General features: G+C 38.4%; 1 protein-coding gene across 3 annotated transcripts in view; it reads left to right on the plus strand.

The window, feature by feature from the left end:
• The window catches only part of HERC5 (HECT and RLD domain containing E3 ubiquitin protein ligase 5), a 43,340-nt gene extending 16,927 nt beyond the window's left edge, over positions 1-26,413 (plus strand). For 2 of the 3 annotated variants that reach the window (XM_072810668.1, XM_072810670.1), the window contains 13 exons: positions 831-924; positions 2,114-2,303; positions 3,809-3,963; positions 9,803-9,925; positions 11,215-11,325; positions 12,801-12,971; positions 16,548-16,691; positions 17,695-17,861; positions 21,696-21,762; positions 22,621-22,691; positions 24,582-24,765; positions 24,853-24,955; positions 25,998-26,413. In XM_072810668.1, the coding sequence (XP_072666769.1) occupies positions 831-924; positions 2,114-2,303; positions 3,809-3,963; positions 9,803-9,925; positions 11,215-11,325; positions 12,801-12,971; positions 16,548-16,691; positions 17,695-17,861; positions 21,696-21,762; positions 22,621-22,691; positions 24,582-24,765; positions 24,853-24,955; positions 25,998-26,203 (1,786 nt within the window). In that variant the 3' untranslated portion in view covers positions 26,204-26,413. The remainder of the gene's footprint in view (positions 1-830; positions 925-2,113; positions 2,304-3,808; positions 3,964-9,802; positions 9,926-11,214; positions 11,326-12,800; positions 12,972-16,547; positions 16,692-17,694; positions 17,862-21,695; positions 21,763-22,620; positions 22,692-24,581; positions 24,766-24,852; positions 24,956-25,997) is intronic. The other variant, XM_072810669.1, reaches the window with a different exon arrangement.
• The last annotated feature ends 450 nt before the right edge of the window (positions 26,414-26,863 follow it).

The following is a 26,863-nucleotide window of genomic DNA, read 5'->3' on the forward strand; positions in this document are numbered from 1 at the left end:
TTATTTACTTAATTGAAAGAGAGAGCACGAATGGGAGGGGCAGAGGGAGTGGGAGAGATATCTTAAGCAGGTTCCATGCCTAGCATGAAGCCTAATGTGGGGCTCAATCCCGGGACACATGAGATCATGATCTGAGTTGAAACCAAGATTCAGATGCTTAACCAACTGCGCTACCCAGGTGTCCCTGAAGCCCCTTTTTTTGATCCTGACTTTCAGTTCATGTAACTGGGGGAAATGGTCATTTTTTTCAGAAATGTGAAAAACCTCTAATTTTTTTTGTGGCTTTTTAAAAAAATAAATATTTAATATAATATCTGAGTTAAACTTGGATAGTAGGTATATTGTTAATGTGGTCTTGATATATTTTAAAGCCTTTAGAAATAATCATAAGTGGTCAACTACATTTTCACTTGTATTTGTATTTAGTCAGATTATCTTTAATTGTAAAGTTGAGGGAAAAAATAATTTTATTTAAATGAAATAAGGTTTATATTTTTATCTTTGTAAAGATTTTATTTATTTACTTGAGACAGAGAGAGGGAGCGAGCGAGTGAGCGAGCATGAGCATGGGGGAGAGGCAGAGGCAGAGGGAGAAACAGACTCCCTCCTGAGCAGGGATCCCAGCGTGGGGCTCAGTCCCAGGACCTGGGATCATGACTTGACCCAAAGGCAGATGCTTGACCATCTGAGCCACCCGGGCACTCCTGAAATGAAATAAAGTTTAGAAGAAACTCTTCATTCAGATAAATAATCTGATCAAATATTTGATTTTGAAGTGTCTTCATCTATTTACTTACTCATCTATTTTTAAATTTATCTTCCTTCTATAGAATAGCTGCAGAAACGATGCTTATTCACTTGGACTTAAATAAAGCAAGAAACGACTTTAAAGAGTTAACCCAGAAGGACTGGATTGCTAACATGGTGGTATTCTTTAGATTCTTGTTTAGAAAAAGAAAACACACTAAAACATTTTTTGTAAGAATTCAAAATTTCCGAAGAAATACTTTGTTTCCAGAGAGTCTCTGAGACCCTGTAGCATATCCAAATCAGGTGAAATTCAGCTAGCATTCAGGAATTGGCCCCATGGGGCAAAATGGTTGCTCTAGTAGTCACACAGATGACAAATAGTCTAAGTCATTCATCTGTACATACACACACACACCCCTATACATAGATGCACACACTCTCTTAGAGGGAATTTTGTCAATTTATGGCCATAAGGAAGATGATTAAAGGATTTGTTGAGATTGGTACAGAGAATACGGACAACATGTTATTTACAATTATTTTTATTTATTTTTTTAAAAAAGATTTTATTTATTCATGAGAGGCACAGAGAGAGAGAGAGAGAGAGAGAGAGAGAGGGGCACAGACACAGGCAGAGGGAGAAGCAGGCTCCATGCAGGGAGCCCAACGTGGGACTCAATCCCAGGTCTCCAGGATCATGCTCTGAGCGAAGGTGGTGCTAAACTGTTGCACCACTGGGGCTGCCCTACAATTATTTTAAACATAAGTGTAGAAATGAGAACACTTTTTGATATGAACATCCCCCTTACCAGGGGCTGCCTGTATTCTTTTTCGTGTGTATTTTCCCCAAACATTTATGTTCTGAATTGAGGAAATGGTAAGGAGATTGGAAGGATTAAAAGCTTTCGTTGGTAGAGGAGAAAGTTTGTGATAAGGCAGGTGGTCCTATGAGGAAATGGTAGGAAACCATGTTGGTTTTTGTTGTTGGGGTTATTGCGTTTTTGTGTATGGGGTTAATGAGGTGTGATAGTGGAATGAGGGGGTAGGATGTAGTACTTATTATTGGAAGGGCTGCCTGTTAGTTCTGAATTCCTTGTTCATTCTGTATAATTCTTACATGATTTCTCCTTGACTTCCTTCACGCTTCATAGCAATTAAATGGGATAACACTTGTCACATGTCTATACATTGGGTAGTTGGGGGGCTTTGTGAGATTGGATGTAAACATGGGTTTTAGGACTGAATGGTTATTCCAGTTTCTCGGTGGAATGAAACTCCAGGTTCTAGATGTTATTTTATTACAAGTTACATCCAGTTCTTGCTGTGTTTTGAGTGTCTTTTCCCTGATCCTTTTTGACCACAGATAACAACAAGTCTCAAGGATAATCTGCTCAAAAATCTTCCATTTCATTCTCCACACCAAGAAGCTTTAGAGATTTTCTTCCTTCTCCCTGAATGCCCCATGATGCATGATTATAATAACTGGGAGAGCCTGGTGGTTCCTTTTGCAGAGGCTATTTGTGCAATGAGTGACCAATCTTTAGGAGTTCTGGGTAAGATTGATAACTTACATTTGAAAATACTTTAACCATCCTCTCAGTAGAAACATGTCTGGTAAAGTTATAGCAAAACTTAGATAATTGTAAATAAGTTCATCTTCTTAGCATATTGTAAAGGTGCTACTCCAAGTCTGTAGTAATTATTATAGTCCTCCAAAATAGATTGCTTTACTACCTTTTTAGAGTTCTTGTAATGGTACATGTGTGATTTGGTAATGAGGTCCTTTGTCCCCAACTTTTCATTATGAAAAATTTCATATATAGAAGTTGGAAGAAGAATACGACGAATATCCGAATACCCTCTACCTTAGAGTCAACAACAGTTAAGCTGTTGTCATGTGTGCTTTTCTCTTTATATGCAAATTACATTTTATTTTTGCTGAAGTGCTTGAAAGTAAATTGGAGACATCATGACATTTCACCTGTAATATTTCAGCATGCATCTCTTAAGAATATGAGATCCTACATTACCACATCATTATCACCTAATAAAATTAGCCCATAATTCTATAATATCTAATATCTAGGCTATATTCAGATTCCTGCACTTGTCTTAAAAGTATTTTACAGGCTTTTTTTTTTTTTTTAAGAGTCTAGGTCAGTTGTCCTATAGAATGCCCCACATCTCGATTTTTCTGATTATTTTCACCTTTCCTGTATTTCTAGTACACTGGAAGTTAGGTCTAGGGGCTTGATTAGATTTTAATGAGGTTTTTGAGACAAACAGCATATTCAGCCCTAGAAAGTCCATTCTTTCTTATGTTTTATTAAATCTAGATGAGTGATGAAAGCTAGTTTAAACCATCATTTGCTTTTTTACAATGCTGAGAGTTGCTAATGTTTTTTTTTTTTTTTTTTTTAGTAAGCTCTAGGACCAACATGGGGCTTGAACTCATGACCCTCAGATTAAGAATCATGCGTCAAGCCAGCCAGACACCCTTGGGGGAGGGGGTTGTTTTCGGTTTGTTTGTTTTTTTGTGTGTTTTTTTTTTGTTTTTTGTTTTTTAGGTAGGCTCCATGCCCAATATGGAGCTAAAACTTAAAACCCTAAGACTAAGAGTCGCATGTTTTACTGACTGAGCCAGCCAGGCACCCTGACAGATGTTTTTTAAGAGTTAAAAACTCATGCTGGGAGTGAGGAAAGAGAGTTGTGCAATTGTGATTAATTCTTAAATCTGGTTTTTAAAATAGCATGCTATTTTATCTGGGGGGGAGGGGGAAAGTGACTCATCTTGTCGAGTTTTTTCCCCACAAATTAATTAGATCAAGTTCATGATTTTGTTATTGTCAAGGGATTTTTTTTTTTTTTTTTTTTTTTTTTTTTTTTTGTCAAGGGATTTTTTTTGAGGGCATTACATTCTTAACTTTCATTGGAGTTATATTTACTAAAAAGTTTATTACAAATGTTTTTGTAACTCTGATACATATGATAGTATGTTTACCTTTAAGAATCCAAGAGAAATGACATGCTAACAATTATTTACCTTTATATCCCTCAGAGGAGTACTGGGCCTCTCTGCAGGAAGCTGCGTTCATCAGGCTGGTCCAGATGTTTAAAAGAGCCGTCACTGCTCAGCTGCATTACTGGACTGAAAGCTCTGAGAACAACTATCATGTTAAGGCTCTCTTAGAAATACTGAAAAAGCTGCATAGGGTAAGAATTCTTCCAGACACACATAGATTTTACTTTTGCGGTAAAAAGTCCCCTGGTTTCAACTGGCCAGAATCTTAAGCAGACTCCAGAAACATGTCAATATTGCTGTTTTTTAAATTTTGTTTTCTTTGACTTAAGTCACGCATATCAAGGAGTGTATGTACTTATCTGTGTGCAGTTTGAATAAAAGTAATGAAACAGGCATTAGTGTAACTATTGCCCATGTTAAAAAGGAAAACATTTTCAGTACTTTAGAAATGCCTGTGTATCTTACGCCCCCTCACCTGGAGATAGCCATGATCTTGGATTTTGTGTTAATCATTCTCTGTTGTTTTAGGGTTATATATATTTCTAGATACCATATTGTTGAATTTTGCTGTTTTTGAAATGTGTATGAATGGAATACATGCTTATTATGTAATGTTTTATAGATTCATCCAGATTAATATTTATGGCTGTATTTCATTCATTTTGTAGTCCATAGTGTGAATCTCACCAGAGTCATTCATTCCAGTATCCGTGGGGGGTATATGTGCTGTTTGTATTTCTTTTGGGGAGGAGGCATTCTTCTTTCAGAAAACATACCACTGTAAATGTTTTCATGTATATCTCTCTTGGCATTCATGTGTCAAGAGTGGGCTTTTAGTTTCCACACTTAGTTCTGGCATTGATAGATTATAGGATGTCCGTGTTGTGTTCTTTATTATAGGTAATGATAAACTGTCTTCCACAGTGGTTGGATTAATTTAAATCCTCTCTAGAAGAGGAAGAGAATACCTACAACTCCAAGTGTGACTTTAAAATTTGGAAAATGTTTTCAGTATTAAATGACACCAAATTATGATTTTAATTCTGTTTCCCTTGTTCTAATGCATGTTATCATATTTATAATTGCAGTACTTGTTTCCTCTTCTGTAAAATGTCTGGTTTTTGTTCAGTTTAAATGTATCCTTTGACTTTTTCCTTTTTTTTTTAACTGATTATAGACTAGTCCTTTGTCAGTTTTATGTGTTGCAAATATCATACCCCAGTTTGTAGCTTGTCTTTTCACTTTGAGATGTTTTGTTTTGTTTTGTCCTTTGATGAACCCACAGTCTTAGTTTTAATACAGATAAATTTGTTAGTCTGCTCCTTTATAATTCTTACTCTATGGGTTTTGTTTTAAGCTTTGTTTTTTCTTCAAGTTTTTAAATTATCACCCTACATCAGGAATCAGTTGAATGGGTAAAGCTGTGTTCCAATAAGACTTTGTTTGCCCTGAAAGCTGCCCTAGATTGTCTTGTAGCAGAGATGATAGCTGGGGCCAGAAGAAGAGTACAAACAGGCCAATATACCTATGTCTAATATTTAAAAGGTTAGAAATCTGGGACACCTGGATGGCTCAGTGGTTGAGCGTCTGCCTTTGGCTCAGGACGTGATCCCAGGGTCCTGAGATCCAGTTCTGCATTGGGCTCCCTACAGGGAGCCTATTTCTCCCTCTGCCTATATCTCTGCCTCTCTGTGTCTCTCATGAATAAATAATATCTCTAAAAAAATAAATTAGAAATCTGGCTAATAACTATGGAATAAATATACTCTAAAACAAAATATACCCTATCCACCCACCTTGCCAAAGAAATCTTCCTCATGACAGGGGAGGCCAGATTTGAATTTAGAAAATCTTGGACTCTTTACAGAGTTTTACATTGGAAGGTGGAGGCTCAGAGGCCTCCCCGAGTCCTCTGCCTTCTTTTCCTACCTTGTTTTTGTCCCATATTTGGGGTATCCTGTACTGTTCTACTACCCATATGTGGACATGTCCGTATGTCTGCATTCCATACCTGCCTCCACAGTGGCCATATCTTGGGCACCTCTGGAGCACCAGAGCCTACGGATATGCTCACCTATAATACAGTCCACTCTCTAGAGAACACAGAGGGGTAGAGGTCTCTGCACGTGGTTAGGTCCCTCTGGTCCTGTAGGCCCCTTACTTCTACTTTTTTGAGAAGGGGATTGGCTAGAGGAAGGCCAGGGCAAACACCTATAAATAAATCATGGACCTAGGGCAGAGGTTACTCTTACCCGGGTCTAATGGGAGCATTGATTTGAGCTTTGCCTTTCATAATTTGGTGTTTAATCCAATTGGAACTTTATTTTAAATTTACTTTTTATTGTTTTTCATATGAAAACAATTGCCTAGTACCACTACTGAAATTTTGTCCTTTCGCTACTGATAGGCAATGCAAACAAAAGAATCTTAGTGGAAATTTGATTGGAGTTGCACTGAATCTGTATTTAACTTTGGAGAGAATTGATATCTTTGTATAATAATATAATTATTAGTTATATATTTATTAATTTTTAAAGATTTTATTTTATTATGAAGTAATTTCTACACCCGGTGTGGGATTTGAACTCATAGCCCCAAGATGGAAGAATCACTTGCTCCTCAGACTGAGCCAGCCAGGTGCCACTTGTTTGTAATTTTATTTTTTTATTTTTTAAAGATTTTATTTATTTATTCATGGGAGATGAATAGAAATAGATGAATTATTTATTCATGGGAGAGAGAGAGAGGGACAGGCTGAGACACAGGCAGCAGGAAGAAGCAGGCTCCATGCAGGGAGCCTTACGTGGGACTAGATCCCGGGTCTCCAGGATCACACCCTGGGCTGAAGGGTGGCGCTAAACCACTGAGCCACCCAGGGATCCCCCACTTGTTTGTAATTTTATTTTATTTTTCATTTTTTATTTTTTAAAGATTTTATTTATTTATTTATTCATGAGAGACACACACAGGCTGAGAGAGAGAGAGAATGAGAGAGAGGCAGAGACACAGGCAGAGGGAGAAGCAGGCTCCATGCAGGGAGCCTGACATGGGACTCGATCCCGGGTCTACGGGATCACGCCTTGGACTGAAGGCGGCGCTAAACCGCTGCACCACCCGGGCTGCCCTTGTTTGTAATTTTAAAGGAAAAACTTGAATATTACTATTGAATAGAATATTTCCTGTAGGGTTTTTCCTAAATTGTTAAACATTTTAAATCCACATAAATATTGATTCTCTCTTTTCCTGCTGAAATTCCAGTTACTCATATATTCGACTTTCTCATTCCTATCTTCTGTGTCTCTTAACGTTTCTGTCATGTTTTCCATCTCTGTATGATTGTATCCCATTTTGGATGACTTTTTCAGCCATATCTTTCTGTCCATGAAATATGCTCCTTTTAGTGATTTTTGTCTGCTAATAAAACTGCCCTTTGTGTTTTTATTTCCGGTATTATGTTTTCTACTTGTAGAGGTTCCCATTGTTTCTTTGACATTTCTTTTCCTTGGTCACTATTTATGATCTCATCATCTTTTATTTTCAAGCTTCCCTTTTGCTTATTTGAATCTATATGCATTAGGCCTCTGGTATCCAAAATCTTTCTAGGTCAGTTTTGCCTCTATTACTTCTGCTGAATCTTCTTCACAGTGCCTTTGTTATTGTGTTCTGTGACTTTGTGTGTGTGTGTGTGTGTGTGTGTGTGTGTGTGTGTGTGTTTGTGTGTGTGACATTTTCTTTGGAACGTTATCTTTTGGGATTCTTCGAGAGCTGTGTTTCTCCAGGGAGGATTTGCTTCTACCAGGTTCCTGGAGACACTACGTCAGTTTAGTACTACTTTAAATTCTGGGCTTGAAGCTCTTTAGATCTCTAGGTGTGGTATGAATGTGGTGTGCAAACTTTCAGCAAAGTGCTCTTGTGATTGCAAATTCTGTTAGGTGACTTTTTTTTTTTTTCAGCCTAGCCCCATTTTAAATAGCTATAGCTTGCTTCCTGGGCTTGGGGTTAAAGTGATGTAGAGCCTATTCATTTCTAGTTTACCCTCACTCTGATGGTTTAGCACTTTTTTTTTTTAAGATTTTATTTATTTATTCATAAGAGACATAAGAGAGAGAGAGGTAGAGACATAGGCAGAGAGAGAAGCAGTCTCCACGCAGGGAGCCTGATTCGGGACTCGATCCCAGGACCCTGGGATCACACCCTGAGCTGAAGGCAGATGGTCAGCCACTGAGCCACCCAGGCATCCCTGATGGTTTAGCCCTTTTGGGTCCCAGATTTCTGAGGTGACATTCTATTTTTGGCCTCATAATTTGGACAGAGTCTGTCTTCTTTCCCCAAAGCCCCAACCATTGCAAAGTGAAATTAGGTTCACCAGGTTTGGCAAATACTCTCAAGGCAAGTGCCGCTTTCATCTCATTTTTGACCTGATTATTTCATATCTACTTACAATATTGGTGTTGCATTAAAAATATTTGTTTATGCTTTATCCTGTATTTCTGATTGTTTTCAGTGAATTAGGATACCTAATCTGCCATACTACTTAAAAAAATATAATTCTGCCCTACTGCTGAAAAGCAGAGCCCATCTTTGGCTATTCTTAAAGGTTTTGTACAAAAGAAAAAGATTTTTAAAACTTTGGGTTTTGGGCAGCCTGGGTGGCTCAGCGGTTTAACTCAAGCCTTGAGACCCGGGATCGAGTCCCACGTCGGGTTCCCTGCATGGAGCCTGCTTCTCCCTCTGCCTGTGTCTCTGCCTCTCTCTCTCTCTCTCTCTCTCTCTATCTATCTATCTCATGAATAAATAAATGAACTCTTTTTAAAAAATACTTTGGGTTTGAAAAATTGAGAAATTTACTAAAGAGCAACAAGGAAAGTATATTCTAATGAGCTTTTCCGCTTACAAAGAGAGAATCCTGAGAAATATTGAAACAGTGACAAAAATCCTCAAGGGATCCTGCTTTATCCTTTGACTCTAAGAGTGACATTAGATTATTTGTCAAGCCTACCCCACCCCCAACCTCGGAAGGGAGACCACAGGAAGCCACAAGGATAAAACACCCACTTTTTCCGTAACTGGGGTTATGCAAGGTTAAAATCAACAGGGTTGAGAGGACCATATCATAGGGTTGAAAGTGTCACAGTGCTCTGGGTGGTGATACTGGAAGGCTTGGATCATTTGGGGTTTGGGCCAGCGTCAGTAAGAATATTCCAGGTGAATGGAGGCCAAGAGGGGCTTTTAGAAGAACCCTTCAGAATGAGTCCTTTAGGCCAGGACTGTGTCCATCCAGATCAAATACTGATAGTCACTACTATCCAAAGCATCTGGTGTCAGTATCAGTGTCTTCACTGACTGACGATTAGCACTGTTCCAGGGTGTCCATGTGCATGTAATGATAACTCCGGTCATGAGGGGTAATGCTAGAAAATATCCCCACAGTTTAGGAGGGGAATGTTCCACACATGCCTTACCAGAGGGGAACATCTATAAATAGTATATTGTTAAACTCTGAAGAATATGACATGAAATATTGGACCCCAGCATACTTTGGATTCATATTGCACTGTATTTTTCTTTGGACCTAAAATTCTTTAAAAGCTTCTCTTTGGGGCAGCCTGGGTGGCTCAGCGCTGCCTTTCAGCCCAGGGTGTAGTTCTGGAGACCCAGGATCGAGTCCCACATCAGGCTACCTGCATGATGGAATGGAGCCTGCTTCTCTCTCTGCCTGTGTCTGTGCCTCTCTCTCTCTCTCTCTCTCTCTCTCTCTCATAAATAAAATCTTAAAAAAAAAAAGCTTTTCTATGAATTAAAAGTAAGTAGGAGTTTATCATCATATCATCAATTTCTGCTATTAAGTCACAGGTATTCTTTATGTTCCTGAAAATTTGGGGCTTTGTCAGTGGAGGAATTGGATAGAACTTTATTCTGGTCATTGAAAGAGTGTTTAATTTGCTATTTATGCTGATAATCCAATTAATAGCCATAAAGCAAAATTGTCTTTATGTATAAAACTTTCTTACGGGCCATATTTTATTTAAGGTAAACCAAGCTAAGTGTCAACTGCCTGAAAATATTTTCAAAGTAAACGAGCTTACGCACTGGCTTGATTTTTATGGGGATGCATATAGAAGATCCTCTTGGAAAGTTAACTCCGTAAGTATGGTATGTTTATTATTTATTTATCTATTTTGTAAAGATTTTATTTTTTTTTAAGTAACCTCTGCACCCAGCGTGTGGCTCAAACTCACAACACTGAGATCAAGAATTTCATGCTCCACCAACTGAGCCAGCCAGGCACCCCCAGTATGGTATGTTCAAAGGGAGAAGTTGAGTATCAGTGAGTTAATATAGGTATAACTTTGTGTATAAGTTTTCAAATATCCTTGCACCCTGCAAAATTGCTCAGTAGAAATAACAGGGCTTACAGGCAAAGCAAGATAGACCCCTCAAAACCAATTCAGTTTTGTAGCCAAAGCCCTAATAGAAAAGCGGTTGCTACCTTAGATCACGTGGATCAACCAGGCAAGCAGCTTCTGGAGAGGACCAGGAGAATATGGAAATGTACAAAACAAAAGGGTAGAAATCTGTTTACAGTCTATAATGAGCGGATTGGTAGTACTAAGATAACACATATGTAAGTAGGGCTGTCTCAGGTGGGCATCCAGGGCAGCATGACCCACCAGAAGCTGGCTGAAACTGCGACTTTGGGGGTTGCTCTGGGCATAAGAACACCTTTATTTCTTAAAATAAACCACCGGGTGGCTTAGTTGGTTAAACATCTGCCTGGCTCAGGTCATGATCTCAGGGTCCTGGGGACAGAGCCCTGTATCAGGCTCCCTGCTCAGTGGGGAACCTGCTTCTCCAACTCTGCCCCTCCCCCCACTTGTACCCTGTCTCTCTCTAATCAATAAAATCTTTTAAAAATTTATAAAAATAGATTTTAAAAATAAAGCTAAAGGGCTCTTGCTACCAGTTCAGCTGTTGACCTGAGATTTGTTTTTCCTTCTCTCTGAAGGTTATAATTCTGCTCCTAGCACATCAACCCCTGACAGGCAGAAACCATGTATTAGCTCATCAGCTAGTCTACATTATATCATTTCCCTTATCACTAAATGCATTGAACTAATTTACATTTCCGAAGTGCCCATTGCTGCAGAAAAGACTCTTTGGGAAAAGCATCTAGAATTAAAATTAATTATAATTAATTGCTAAATTAAGGGAGCACTGGAAATACTAGCTTTATTTTTATTTATGTATTTTTTATTTTTATTTATGTATTTTTACTAGATTTACATATATTTCATTGACCAGTACTACTAACCAGCAATTTGGATTGCTTTGACTAGGAGAACTGAGACTTTAAACTTAATCAGGGATTTTAGGCTATGAGTTAAGGTGTAAGATTTCTCTGGTCTTTCATTTGTCAAAATTCTTGTTGTTTGTATTTTTAGGACACTTCAGTTGGCACTCAGTATCCTGTCATATTCAGTCATTTTCCATTTATCTTTAATATTCTGTCAAAAATCAAACTACTGTATGCAGATTCACTTTTAAAAATACAGGTAGGTATGCCTATTTCTTTGTTTTCATTAACAAATCAGATGATAAAAGCCTTCTGAAGTGTACAATATTTGAGGGGTTGATAACCTTGAAACCAATGGTTATAAAATTCACATAGCTTAGACTCTAATGAGGTTGGAAAGAAAGACTGTCATAATTGGACTGGCTTGGCCTTCAGACATTTTAGGGCCTCAGTAGCAAAGGCTAGTGCATGGACAGCTGACCTAGTTTGTAGAGTTTTTACCTTGAGATTGGGCCCTGTATACAGGTCTCTGTATGGTACTCAGGCATAGCAGTCTTGGGCTTGATTGGAATTAGCAAACCAATATTTAAGAAGCCCAGTCTAATTAAAAAACGTAACAGTGGGAATAGAGGTGACAGGATTCTTGAAATACGGACATACATAAATGGCTGGTCCTCTAATGATGCCACAATAAAGATTTGTTGCAAGTATAATCTTTTCAGTGAACTATCATGAGGTGCATTGGGTTTGTTTATCAACATATCCAAAAAATGATTTTGAACTTAAAACTGGACAATTGAAAATGCCTCCAGGAATGTAAGTGCCCAAGAGTGTTAGCTCTTACTGTTGCTTTTTTGTATGCATCCAGTTATGTCTATGTATGAATAATATTCAATTATATGTCATAACAGTAGTTGCTTTCATATAATGCAGTTAACTGTTATAAAACAAAATGGGAAATTGACTTATGAATATGACCATTAATGAAATACTTAACAAAGGAAAATGAGATACAAGAATTTTATTTATCTTTAGCTCTTCTCTTCTAGTTTTAAACACACCTCCAGAAATAATTTTATAGATCTAGTATTTGCTTTTTCATTGTTTTGACAAGAGTCTTAGGCTTTTAATGGTCTCAGATTGCCATTTGGTCAGATAGATAATCTGTGTGTGTGTGTGTGTGTGTGTGTGTGTCTGTCTGTCTCTCTGTCTCATATAACTTCTTAGATTATCTGTGCCCTAAAGTCTCTTGTTGGATTTTCCTCCTAGAATACAATATCTTTAGAGAGGTGTCTCATACCTGAATTTTCCTGCAGCATGCTTTGTTTCTGAACTTCTCTTCCAAATGAGGTTATGTTCAGTACACTGTTTCAGTGTTTGCTATTCCTCTGTTAGCCTAATGATGGTAATTAGCTTTGGTAACTGAAGTATTAATAATTGTGTTTGCAGGATAAAGTGGATGAGTGGGGCCCACAGTTGGTCACTTTCCTGCTTATGCTGGTTGTCTCCACAACGCTTTTTTCTTTTTAGCTTTTCATTTCTTAGGTGTTTCTTCGGCTCACTCAGGTGGATGCTGAATGAATAGCTTCTCTCCCATGGCTTATGTAAATAAGGCTCTTTTCTTAAATGTTCATGACAAGAAGCACTCATAATAAATTGAACCAGTTTATTCTACTTCATAAATTCCCACTTAGAACAAATGGTGAAATGAATGAAACATTTCTGTTTTCCTAGGAGAAGAAATTTAGAGCTTGCATGCGGTTGGCTGGAATTATGGAACAAGGAGGGTCCCAATTAGCTTTGCTGCCCACTTTTAATCTAACAGTCAGAAGGAGTCACTTGATTGAGGATGTTTTAAATCACCTAAATCAATTTGAGAATGAAGATCTGAGGAGGGAGTTAATGGTAAAGTATAATTCTTCATATTTTTGCTGCTGAGAGAAGGAAGACATAAAAGGATGTAACAGTGGGTCTTCCAGAGAAGAAATTCTCTCCCTTGGCCACAGAGCCTGTTTTGGAGTTCCCCCTAATTCCCCGCTTACCTGTGAATTTCAGGGAATAACTGCAGGTACTTGGCAATCTCGGGCTAAGGAGCAGCGGGTGAAAAGTTTGTCCTCCCCCAGCCTGGGTAGGTAGAAAGTCCAGAACTAGCCCTAAGAAGTCCAGTCCCTCCTGAGGCCTGATGTAGCCTGGCTAGTCACCCGCTGTGAAGGGTGCCAGTGAGATGAGGTTGACCTAGAGGAGATTTGACAGTTTGTTTCTGCTTTCATCCAGGCACCCAGATTGGTTTGTGAAAAAGAAAACTTCCTCTTTATTGACTATATAGTTTTTTGAGGGTATTACTGTCGAAATCCCCATGTTCTGAAACATAAATGATCTCTGGTTTAGTTACTATGTGACTTGTCTTATTAGTAGAAATTTGACACAGATTAATAATAATATCTTATAAATCTAGTGAAAGTTTTCCTTGGCCCAAGAACATTGTGAATGCTTCATGAGTACTTGTGTAACCCTTTCAGTGGCACTGTGTGGAGGGTTGTTTTTCCTTCATTTTGCTGATTGGGAAACTGAGGTGTAGAACAATTAGGTGACTTATCCAAGAGCAATACAACTGAGAAGTATCAGAGCCAAGATTTGGGTCCAGCTCTTAGGCTCCAGACTTCCCACTTAATCACAACAATGATGGGCCTGATGATATTTATTAAGTGTTTTTTGGTAGGAGACTAGTTTATCACTTAGCCTACTCAGATTAAAGAATGATTGACTGAAGTTTAAGACACTATTTTATAAGTATGTTGTGGGGCACCTGAGTGGCTTGGTCATTAAGGGCCCAACTTTTGGTTTAGGCTTGGGTCCTGATCTCAGGGTGGGATTGAGCCCCACTTCGGGCTCCTTGCTCAGTGTGGAGTCTGCTTGAGTTTCTCTCTCCCTCTGTCCTTCCACTCATTTTCTCTCTCTCTCTGTCTTTAAAATGAATGAATAAATATATTTTTTAAAAAAGCCTGTTGCACTGGGGGTTGCAGTTAAAGGTAGCATTTCCACATATTTTTACACATAGGTAATTTTAAAAAAATCTAACAAACTCATTATGTGAATCTTACTTGTGCTGGCCAGCCAGTCCATGAGTTATTTTAGTTCTACTTTCATGTTTCATACATCCATTTAAAAATTTTGGATAACGGGGATCCCTGGGTGGCGCAGCGGTTTAGCACCTGCCTTTGGCCCAGGGCGTGATCCTGGAGACCCGGGATCGAATCCCACATCGGGCTCCTGGTGCATGGAGCCTGCTTCTCCCTCTGCCTATGTCTCTGCCTCTCTCTCTCTGTGTGTGACTATCATAAATAAATAAAAATTTAAAAAAAAATTAAAAAAAATTTTGGATAACGTTTGATGAGCAGCTGCCACTTTCCAGACTGTGAGGCGTTTTGCATGTGTTACTCTATTTTTTTTATAATCTCGTGAGGAAGAGGAAAATGGAGGTTTTGTGAGATGAAGGAACTTGCCCATAAGAAGGAACAGAGTAAGGATTTGACACCTGGTCTTTTTTTTTTTTTTAGATTGTGTTTATTTCTTTGGAGAGAAGGGGCAAGGGTAAGGGAGAGGGACAAAGAATCTGAACCGAATGCGGAGCCTGACAGGCTTGATCCCACGACCCTGAGATCATGACCTGAGCCCAAACCAAGAGTCAGACGCTTAATCTACTAAGCCACCCAGGTGCCCCAACACCTGGTATATAAAGGTTTTGAATAATTCACTGAAGTTTGAAACTTGCTTGTCTAGAAAATAGAAGAGCCATTCATCTAATTAAACCAGTAAAAGCTTTTGGGGAAGTGCCCGCAGAACATCCTGATGGGAATGTTGAGCAGGCCTTTGGACAGGAGTGTGTGTCAATCCGGAGAGAAGATAGAGTGGATACAAAGGTTAAATGCCTGCAGATGATAAGTAGAGTTTAAAGAGAAGTCAAGCATCCAGGGAAAAAGCAGAAAGGATGGAAGTACCAGCACAAAACTGCAGGAAATTCTAGTATTAAAGGAGCAGGAAAAAGAGATAAAACCCTGATTAATCCTTTATAAGAGAAAGCAAGGGAGAAAAGAATGAAGAAAGAAGAATGATCAGAGGTGTAAAATGGGTTCATGAAATCGAGAGGAGACATGAGAATAGGTTCTTGGTCTCCTTGAAGAGAACACTTAGGTAGAGAAATAGGTTTGGAAGTTGGTACACCTGATTCTCCAGAATTTGGCAATCTAGAATAGAAGCCGATATTGTCTATATTGGAGACAGTGGTGTTGAGATATTTTTCTTCCTTTAAGAATAAGAGAAACTGGGATGCCTGGGTAACTCAGCGGTTGAGCGTCTGTCTTCTGCCCAGGGCGTGATCCCGCAGTCCCGGGATCCAGTCCTACATCGGGCTCCCTGCATGGAGCCTGCTTCTCCCTCTGCCTGTGTCTCTCTCTCTCTCTCTCTGTGTTTCTCATGAATAGGTAAATAAAATTAAAAAAAAAAAAAAAAAGAATAAGAGAGACCTTAACACATTTGTACACCAAAATGAGGGATTCTAAAAAGGAAAGGTAGGAATGAGTATTTGAAGGAGCAGAGATGGGTTATGGTAGAATTATCCTAGGGAGGGTTTGGTGTCAACAGGTGCCTTCTCAAGGAGTAAATAGCCAAGCCAATAGATGAACTTATGTGTGCTCTGGTTTTTCAGTCTTTGAAAATCCAACTGTTTTTTTTAAATTTTTATTTATTTATGATAGAGAGAGAGAGAGAGAGAGGCAGAGACACAGGCAGAGGGAGAAGCAGGCTCCATGCACCGGGAGCCCGACGTGGGATTCGATCCCGGGTCTCCAGGATCGCGCCCTGGGCCAAAGGCAGGCGCCAAACCCCTGCGCCACTGAGGGATCCCAAAATCCAACTGTTTTTGATTTCTTTATGTTTATTTTTATTTTACTTAGCATACCTTATTAAATGATGATGCTGATTGAGGTCAGCTTAGTAGCTAAAGACATCAGGCTCTGAGACTTGAAAGATAGCCATAGGATTAAATCTAGGCTGCACCCCCTTAGCCCTGTGTGACCTTGGAGAAGTTAATATTTAAATTCTTTTTTTTTTTTAAGATTTTATTTATTTATTCGTGAGAGACACACACACAGACGAGAGACACAGGCAGAGGGAGAAGCAGGCTCCATGCAGGGAGCCTGACGTGGGACTCGATCCCAGGTCTCCAGGATCATACCCTGGGCTGAAAGTGGCACTAAACTGCTGAGCCACCTGGGCTACCCATAATATTTAAATTCTTGAAGCTTCATCACCTCATAGAATTAATGTGAAGATTATATGGTGATACGAGTAAGATGCTTACCATAGTGCTTGCCACATACTTGGTTGCACAAATAATGCTCGCTCTTAGTATTACTAAATGAGCCTTAATACATAGCAATACAGAGCCCTGGAAGTGATATATTATTTGTTCTGTTTCCTCAGGTATCATTTAGTGGAGAAATTGGACATGACTCTGGAGGAGTCAAGGTAGAGTTTTTCCACTGTCTGTTTGAGGAGATGACCCGGCCAGAATATGGGATGTTCACATACCCTGAGGATGCTTCCTACATGTGGTTTCCCGTCACAGTAAGTCCTCTCTTCTTTGGTTATGGTTATTATGACAGAAAAGGCAAAAAAAAAAGGGGGGGAGGTGGCATGTCACATACCATTGAAAATTAGGTTATATAGACTGTTTTATTTTAGGAGAGGAGTTATTGATACATATAATTATGGAAAGAATCTTCAACTTTAATAAGGTGATTATTTTCTTAACCCAGAGTCCCCTTTCCCTGGGTTTCCATTTCTGCCCACATAGGAATATTTAAGCAGTAAATGTTTGTGATCATTTATAGAATGTATGGATAAAAAGAAAACCCTTCCTTTCCCAGGCACCCATTTTTTGTTGAGTTTTATTTTTCCCAGCGAAGTTGAAAATTTCTTTACAAATTTTCATTTAAAAGGCTATATAGGGCAGCCTGGGTAGCTCAGCGGCTTGAGCGCCTGCCTTCGGCCTAGGGCATGATCCTGGAGTCCTGGGATCGAGTCCCACATCAAGCTCCCTGCATGGAGCCTGCTTCTTCCTCTGCCTGTGTCTCTGCCTCTCTCTCTCTCTCTCTCTTATGAATAAATAAATAAAATCTTTAAAAAAAAAAAAGCTGTATGAAAAGAAATTATGAAAACTTCAGTTTATGAGGATTGCTGAGCCTAATGTGATTCTATTTATGTCTCTGTGGCAGAGATTTAAATTGACTAAATTGACTGCACATAAACTCTAAATACTCTTATTACAAGCTTTTTTTTTTTTTTAAGATTTTATTAAGAGAGGGAGAGTGCGCACAAGCAGGGTGAGGGGCAGATGGAGAGGGAGAAAGAGAATCTCAAGCAGACTGCCCACTGAACATGGAGCCAGATGCGGGGCTCAATCTGAAATCAGGAGTCGGATGGTCAACCGACTGAACCACCAGGGTTCACCCACTCAGTTTTAATTTTTGATTTGACTTTGTAAAAGAGAGAAAAGGTTTACCTAATATAAATATTCCATTTTACTTGTAAAAATGCTAACACATTAAGTCTTTTTTTCTCTTTTCAGCCTAAATTTGAGAAGAAGAGATACTTCTTCTTTGGTGTTCTGTGTGGACTTTCCTTATTCAATTTCAATGTTGCCAACATCCCTTTCCCACTTGCCCTGTTTAAGAAACTTTTGGACCAGACTCCATCACTGGAAGACTTAAAAGAACTTAGTCCTGTTTTGGGAAAGTAAGTAAACATAGTTCTTTTTCTAGAACTCCACCTAATATGTTTTTGAATACTGGCATACCTTGTTTTATTACTTTGTTGTCCTTTACCCATGATAGCATTTTTATAAATTAAAGGTTTGTGGCAGCTCTGTGTCAAACCGTTTTTTCAACAGCATTTGCTCACTTTGTGTCTTCTGTGTCACATTTTGGTAATTCTCACAAATTTTTCCATTACTGTTTTATTTGTTATGGTGACCTGTGATCTGTGATTACAACTCCTTGAGAGCTAAGAGGATAGTGAGCATTTTTATCAATAAAATATTTTTAAGTTAATTAAAAGTACGTATGCACATTGTTTTTTAGATGTAATGCTGTTGCATACTTAATAGACTACAATAGGTATAAACATAACTTTTATAAGCACTGGGAAACCAAATCATTGTTTTGACTTGCTCTGTTGGGATAACTGCTTTATTATGGTGGTCTGGAACCAAACCTGCAGTAACTCCAAGGTGTGCCTGTAAATAATTAAAGCACATACCTCAATAGTATTTTCATGTTCAACAGTAACATCCTATGTACTTTAAATTTATACGTATCATACGTATAAATTTATATGTATATAGTAACATTCTACATACAGTAAATTTATTCAATTATAATTTTGGGAAGAATTGTTGGATAATTAACTTTCTCAAATTAAGAAAAGTTGATTAATTCTCAATGCTGGCATTAATCTTTGACCTTTATTTGTGTAGAAACAGTCATGGACAGAGCACAGGTTATATACTATGATGTGAAATCTGCAAGTGATATTTATTTTAAACCTTGTTTCTTATCGTCATCTTTATTTTTTATTTTTTTATTTTTTAAAGATTTTATTTATTTACTCATGGGAGACAGAGAGAGGCAGACACAGGCAGAGGGAGAAGTAGGCTTTCTGCAGGGAGCCTGATATGGGACTCAATCCCAGGAATGATCCTGGCCCAGGATCATGACCTGAGCCAAAGGCTTAACCACAAGCCACCCAGGCGTCCTATATCATGACCTTTAAAGTGAAAACTTACTTCTGAGTTAAAAAGCCAGGCTACCACCTCAGAAAAAATATTGGTAATAAAAATGGTAATATTCCTGCTGTATAAGGAGTTCCCACACATCCATAAGAAAAATAGACCGTATATAAGAAGGCAACCTACAAAAGAAGTACCAGAATGGCTTAATTTCCCCAGTCACCCTGGAACATTGATGAAACTCAGAAGCTAATTTGTGCTTCAAATTGACAGTAGTTGCAAATACTGATGCTATATAGTGTTCAGAAGGGTTTGGGAAAAGTTTTGCTGTAATTTCATGGATTAGTGGTGGACATAAGAATTGGTGATTCCTTTTCAGAGAACAGTGTGGTAATACTTAACCGAATCACAAATGTATTTGCCCCTTTGGCCTCGCAGTTCTGTCTCTAGACATTGTTTCAGGAAGAATACAACGTTGCAAAATTTTCCAAACTAATGTATATTGTATTATATAGTTCATAATGTGCAGAATGCTAAATGTTATATACTTTTGGTATATTTATGTAATAGAACCCTATGTAGATTTTTAAAAGAATGAGAACAGTAGTATGATATTTTTTTTCTTTTGAGAAAGCAAGTGGGGCACAGAGGGCAGAGGGAAAGGGAAAGAGAGACTCTCAAGTAGGCTGCACACTCAGTGCAGAGCCCGATGCAGGACTCAAGCTCATGACCTATATCATGACCTGAGCTGAAATCAAGTCAGGCACTTAATAGAATGAACCACACAGGCACCCCAATTCTATTATTATTATCTGCATTTCACAGATGAGGAAACAAACACGGTTTGGGTAACTTGTCCCAGACCCCATAGTGACAGAACCATGAATTGAACACAGTGATGCTCCAGTGTGGCATCCGACTGTTAATCATTATACTAACTATACTAATAAGGAAAAAATATGAAAAGCACAAGATTTGGAGAGGAGGAGATAAGTTTATTATTTTTTACTAAAACAGTGAAAATGATCTAAATAATGCTTATTGCATCAGAGGACTTAACACACATCAATTTAGTAAATGTGAAGAACGTTAAATCTGTATCAGTGTTTCTCATACCTTTAGGTCTTAAGACTTAAGAATTTTTAGAAAGCTGTGTTAGTTTAGAACAGTATAGTATGGGTGCTGGTTTTCAATGGAACAAAAGTAAGAGTTCAGACACTGACCCCTGCACCTATGGAACTTGTGAGAGGTAGCATATTAGATTAATGGGAACAGGAGTATTGTCAGTTTATGCATATGGGGAGAAATGAGGGCTGATAGCTTATGCTGTCTATAAAAATCAACTTCATGTGGATGAAAGACCAATATGCAGGAATGTTGAAAATATGGACAAATATCTTTCTCACCTTGGGAATCTTAAGACATAAAAAGTACCAACATTAAAGGAAAGATTGATAAGTCTAACTGTAATAGATTAAAGAATTCATCTGTTCTTCATGAGATACCTTAACAAAAGGGCAGTAACACCCCTCAGACTGGTATTTGTAACATACTTTAGGATAGAAGAGGTATCCATATAGGTAGGTATAAAATATTGGCAATGTTTTAAGAGGTAGGTTCATAAGTATTCTTCATAAAAACATCCATAAATAAGCCCATAAGCCATATGTGGACAGATAATGACAAGAGTATCATGAACCAAGTATTATCATGAATCCAGTTTTGTCACTGAGTTCCCATCACTCTTCTTCTTACCACCCACCCCCCAAAAACCTACAATGAATACAATATGGTCTGTTCATCACAATGCTGTAATGAAAAATCCGGCTCTCCTTGTGCCCTTACAGTTTCTGCACATAGCTCTCTCTACTTTAGGTGAGACTTTCATCAGCATATCTTGCCTACTAATCTCAGGGTTTATTGACAGTAATGTCTCAGCTTTACATCCCATAATGCCTGCTGCATGGGATGCTTAATAAATATTTATTGAATGAATACATGAGAGAATGAGCAAATACAATGAAACCTGTGACTTTAAAAATATGTATGAAGTACCATAGGACAATAGAAGATAAGAGATATAAAAAGACTGGCTACCCATGCTGATAGAATCTATATTCTCACAGATGCCTTAAATAGTTAAGGTAGTCAGATTTCACAGCAGTCTTAAGCTTGATCATATCGGGACAGTAGATAAAGAGAAGGTCCTTTGACCTCCTTATTCCTCAGATTCCCTAAGTGATAACCTGATATTTAAAAGATTATTTGTTCTGTAAGTACAGTTCAAAAACTTAAATAAAGGTAACACCAATTTGAATGAGTTCCAGTATCAGTAAATACATTATCAGTCCTTTTCTGTTTTTTTTTTTTTTTTTTAAGGTTTATTTATTTATTCATGAGAGATCCACATAGAGAGAGGCCAGAAACATAGGCAGAGGAAGAAGCAGGCTCCCGGCAGGGAGCCCAGTGTGAGACTGGATCCTGAGTCCTGGGTCCTGGGATCACACCCTGAGCTGAAGGCAGATGCTCAACCGTTGAGCCACCCAGGCATTTTTTATCAGTCTTTTTTATCAGTCTTTATCGGTCTTTTTCTAAATAGAAACCTACAATCACTGGGTAAAGGAATTTAGGATGGAGGGAAGAGAGCTTGTAGAATTGCAAATACTCATAAACTTCACACTTGTAGTCGGGGTCTGGCTGTCATTACACAGAGACATGGGCATTGTTAACTAATGACCTGACCTCTCACCTCAGAATTATCATTGACTTGACATGTATTTTAGATGATGTATCTAGTGATCATGATCATTGACTTTTAAAAAATAAAATTACTTGTTCTTTAGGAGTTTGCAGACGCTTCTGGATGATGAAGGTGATGACTTTGGAGAAGTATTTTTAATCTATTTTAATGTGAGTAATGATAAAAATGAGATTACAGATCAGTTTTAATCTGACTAATCCTTAACATATTTATCTAGACACTCTTTTTAGTGAAAGGACAAACTTATGAATTAGTGCAAAAGATTTTTCTCTTATTTTTTATAAACTGGTCATATCAGTTAGATTTACTACATAACAAATTACATCTATACTTATGGCTTAAAAGAAAAACAGTTAATTGAGTTTCTGGACTGGGTCGACTGGCTGGGCTAGATGGTTTACATTGGCTTTGCTCATTTACCTGGTTTTGACTGGTTTATGAAGTGTGGGCTGGAACGCCTTTTCTGTTCTAGGAGCCCCTATGCTCCAGTAGGCTAGTTGAGGTGTCTTTATAGAATGGTCTCAGGATTATAAAGAGTGGGAAGAGATGGCAAGCCTCGGTGTACAAACTTCTTTTTAAGCTTTTGCTTCTGGCAGTTCCCATTGGCCAGAGTACCTCACGTGGCCACACCCAGATTCAAGGGCTGAAGAACTAGTCCTCAGCGTATTGCAAAGTCACACTGCAAAGGGGCTTGAATACTAGGCTGGGAAGAATTTGTGGCCACTTTCGCAAATCTGCCATACTAGGTCTATACTGTATAAAGTGAATACTGAAATGTGGCAATTTGCCAGTTTTTTTCAGTATGATAAAATAATATGTTTTGTAAAAATTCAATTTTCACTCTGCATGATACGTTGGTAATATTTTTGTGCACACTCCTTGCAAGTTTTAATGACTAAAATGTGTACTTTTAGAAAATCTTGAGAGAAGTATGCTTCAAAGTGTTTTTGTTGATAATAGGTTGTTTGGGATTATTTTGGAGATACTGAATTTATTTGTGGTTACAGGTGCATTGGGACAAAAATGATGTAGACTTAATTCCTAATGGAAGCGGCATCATTGTTGACCAGACTAACAAGTAGGTATAGAGAAGTGAAATATTTGTTTTGTTTACGTACTGTTTATGTCACTGGGCTCTAAAAATGCCTTGTAGTTATTACCAATTAATCATTTTTTAATAAAGCAGAGAGTTGATGTTATGTTGTGTGTATGTGTGTGTGTCCTGGAGTTTATATTTTGGTAGGGAAGGAAATAGCTTTCTCAGAGAGGCCTTCCCTTGCCCTCCTGTCTGGGTTTATATCACCAACTTCCCTCTCTATCCCCTTACCCTGTTTTACTTTTTCTTTTCTTTTCCTTTTTTAAAAATTTTATTTATTCATGAGAGACACAGAGAAAGGCAGACACATAGGCAGAAAGAGAAGTAGGTTCCTCACAGGGAGCCTGATGCAGGACTCGATCCCAGGACCCCGGGAACACAACCAACATGAGCCAAAGGCAGATGCTCAACCACTGAGCCACCAGGCATCCCTACTTTTTCTTTTCATATCACATACTATGTACCTTTAGGATTTATCTGCTTATTTACTTACCTGTATTTCCTCCACTATAGCGAGCTGCATGATGGCAGGGAGTAGTCATGTTTATCATTGTATATGTAGTACCTAAAGTAGTCTACAGTGGTGCCTGGTCTGTAGCAGGCACTTCGTATTTATTAATATTACAAGCTACTGTGCTGTCTTGAGTTTTCAACACCTTACCAGATACAATTTTAAAACCATAGTTTGGGATGACACACATTCCATTGATAGTTGGTCACAGCAGCAGAGAGATACCACCAAGTGAGCATTCTGATGTAAGCTATTTTTCTTCAATCTTTTAGTCTTTATTTTTAAAAAATAACTTTTTTTTTTTAAAGATTTATTTATTTGTTCATGAGAGACAGAGAAAGAGAGACAAAGACACAGGCAGAGGGAGAAGCAGCAGGGAGCCCGACGTGGGACTTGATCCCGGGTCTCCAGGATCACACCCTGGACTGAAGGCAGGCGCCAAACCGCCGAGCCACCCAGGGATCCCCTAAAAAAGAACTTTGTTGTTGCAGTACAACATACAGAAAAATACACAAATACACAGATCAAGAAATGGAACATTTTCAGCTCTATAGTATATTTTATGAATACTCCAGTTTAGCCATAGTATTACTGTTAGACATATGAGGTTCTCTGCCTCTTTAACAATGACTTTTTGCCTGGTCCCTTCCCTGAATTCAGGGCAAATGGCCCAAAGGGAAAGACTGTAGGTAAAATGCTGTGCTCACTTTAGAGGGCTTCCTTTTTCTCTTATTACTTCAGAGGCCTCTAGAGTCTTGACTTAGATCTAGAAGCCTGGATCTAGATGTGTTTTTGTATATTTTCTGGCTTTTTCTAGTTCTTCACACTGGGAGGTATTTGCTGTAAGCTGCTCTATCATAGCTAGACGTAAAAATCCCCTCTGTTTTTTTACTTAGCCGCAAATACTGAGTAATTACTCACTGTCATACATACAGACAATATGGAAAACCATAAAATAAAATAGGAAATTTCCCGTTTCCCAAGCCTTTTCCCCAGAGCACTGTTAGCAGGTCTCAGATTTTATTTTTCCAAACTCTCGATTCTAATCTGTGTCATTTCTCTTAATTGGGTGACCTTGAGGAATTACATAATTTTACCATGTCCGTTTCTTTACTAAAATGTCCTAAAAATCTGCCCTGAGAGTTATGTGAAGATTAAATTAGATAATATATGAAAAAATTGCTTCTCAGTCTTTTGGCTAAGATCAAGTGATAATATATGAAAAATAGTCATATGCAAATGGTAGGCACTGAATTGTTAGGTGTTCTAGTTCTTTATGTCTGGCCTTCTTCCCACTTTTCCTGCCCTCCCTACCAGTTTCCTTCTGCAATAAGCTGAAACCATTTTTTGTTTCATTAAAGGAGAGACTATGTTTCTAAATATGTCAATTACATCTTCAACATCTCTGTGAAGGCAGTTTATGAGGAATTTCAAAGAGGATTTTACAAAGTGTGTGACAAGGATATTATTGAATTTTTCCATCCCGAAGAACTAAAAGATGTGGTTATTGGAAATACAGATTATGACTGGGAAACATTTGAAAAGGTATATCATAAAGGCCTTAGAAGTTTGAATTTGAAATTCTTTCCTATTTCCTGAATACATTTTCTTCCTGCATTTTTTTTTCTTTAGAATGCACATTATGAAGAAGGATATGATAATTCACATCCCACCATAGTGATGTTTTGGAAGGCTTTACACAAATTGACTTTGGAGGAAAAGAAAAAGTTCCTTGGTAAGTATAATATCAAGAGTAGATCTATAATCTTATATCCTTTTTTATGGGATAAGAAGACCTTGTTTGTCATAGCCACCATTTGCCACAAAGGCTAGTTTAAGAGCCATTCCGAGTCCAGTTGGATATTCTCCATGCCCGACTATGTGGACATAAAAAATATTAATATAGGTCTTTTTCCCTGTGATTTCAACCCTGCCTGTTGCTTTCAAATGTTTCTTCAGTTCTCCATCCAAGTTAGATATTTAGTCTGCTTTCTGTATTTGTGACTCAGTTATTCAGGCACTATGGGATTAGCCATGTTTTACAATGTCATTGTCTCCAACCCATTTTATCTCCCCTTCTACATTTTGATCTCAGTTTCATGCTTCCTTGGTTGTTTTCCTGCATCTTTGCTTAATGACTTCCTCATTTTCTTGTAAAAACTTCAGTACTTATTTTTGGGGAATGTTTATCTTCTTGTTCTTTTTGTGGATAACATGTATGTTGGAAGATACTTAGCTTAGCCTGACTTTCCAATCTTAACTTTTACAAGAAATCATCATTTCAGCCAAACAGTTCCATCATCTATACATTCTTGAGTTCACCTTGTACCCTCCCACCTTCAGGCTTTCTCTGAAGTTCCTGGTCCAGCCTTCACCCTTCGCCTACTTCCTTGTTACTGCTCTGAACCTTTCCCTTTTTAATGGTCCAGCTTACTTCTGAGCTCTCAGAAGTCTCCCCAGTCATCCCAGCCTGATGCTTTCTCCCTGTCCTGAATCACACAGAGAATTTTCACTCAGGAAGCACTTAATTCCCTGGCGCTTTATCCAGTTGTCTTACACCCTTTTATTTTTCTCCTGCTATTTGTCTTTTTCTGCACAAGAATATAATACTTGCATGGACTGTGAACTGCTTGAGGGACAACATACCAGTCCCGGATGCAGTCTAACGCAGGACTGCACGGGGACCCTCAGTAAACGTTTTCAAATAAACCCATTTTTTTTCTCTATAAACCTTGGTCTCTGGGAAGCAGACCACTCATTTCTGTTCTTCTTTTTAGTGTTTCTTACAGGAACTGACAGAATTCAAGTTAAAGGCTTAAAGAACATGAAAATAACATTCTGCTGTCCTGAAAATGTGAATGAAAAAGATCCCATAAGAGCACAGACCTGTATTAGTGTCCTCTACCTTCCTAAATATTCTACGATGGAAAGAGTGGAAGAAGCCCTTCAGGTAGCCATCAACAACAGCAGAGGCTTTGGCTGATCTTGCCTCACACACATCCTTTACCTCTTTTCGGGAATCTTTTCAAAAATAAAAGTAAGAACGCAAAGATTAGTGTAAAAGTCCTGTCTGTTCGTTGTGTTCACCTGCTCTTTTAGAATCGTGTTTTTGCATGTGAGATGTGATAATGCTGTTAAAACAGGGTGACCCCAAAGCACGATGCATTAAAGACAAAACTTTGTTTCTCAGAAATGTGTGGCTGAAGTGGTGTTGCTTCTACTCCCGCTGCTCCAGTAGAAGTCACAAATGACTTTCCTGTGGAAAATGTCAAGGGACGTTTCTGTCTTAAATCTTCTGTATTGCATTTGAAACCATTGGCTGCTTTCTCCTCAAAACTGTCATGAACTGATGGACTGCGGCTTGTGTTTTCTTGGCTTCTTTCCCATTTCCTTTGCGTAGGTTTCTTACACTCCCCTGACCTCTCCAGTGCTAGTGTAGTCTGTTGTCACTCAGCACGCACTCTCATCAGCTGCACAGCTTCGGTTCTGTCTTCCATGTGATCATGCCCACATCTCTGTCTCTCTCGCTCTGTGACCTACAGGAACTGGTAGATTCCAGCACCGCAGCTATTTTTCTATCTAGTCTGTCGCTTCTTGCATGTGCCTTGGCTCCTTCATCTCAGGATATTTAAGAAGAAAATAA

The sequence above is a fragment of the Canis lupus genome, chromosome 33, assembly GCF_048164855.1.
Source record: "Canis lupus baileyi chromosome 33, mCanLup2.hap1, whole genome shotgun sequence".
NCBI lineage: Eukaryota > Metazoa > Chordata > Mammalia > Carnivora > Canidae > Canis > Canis lupus.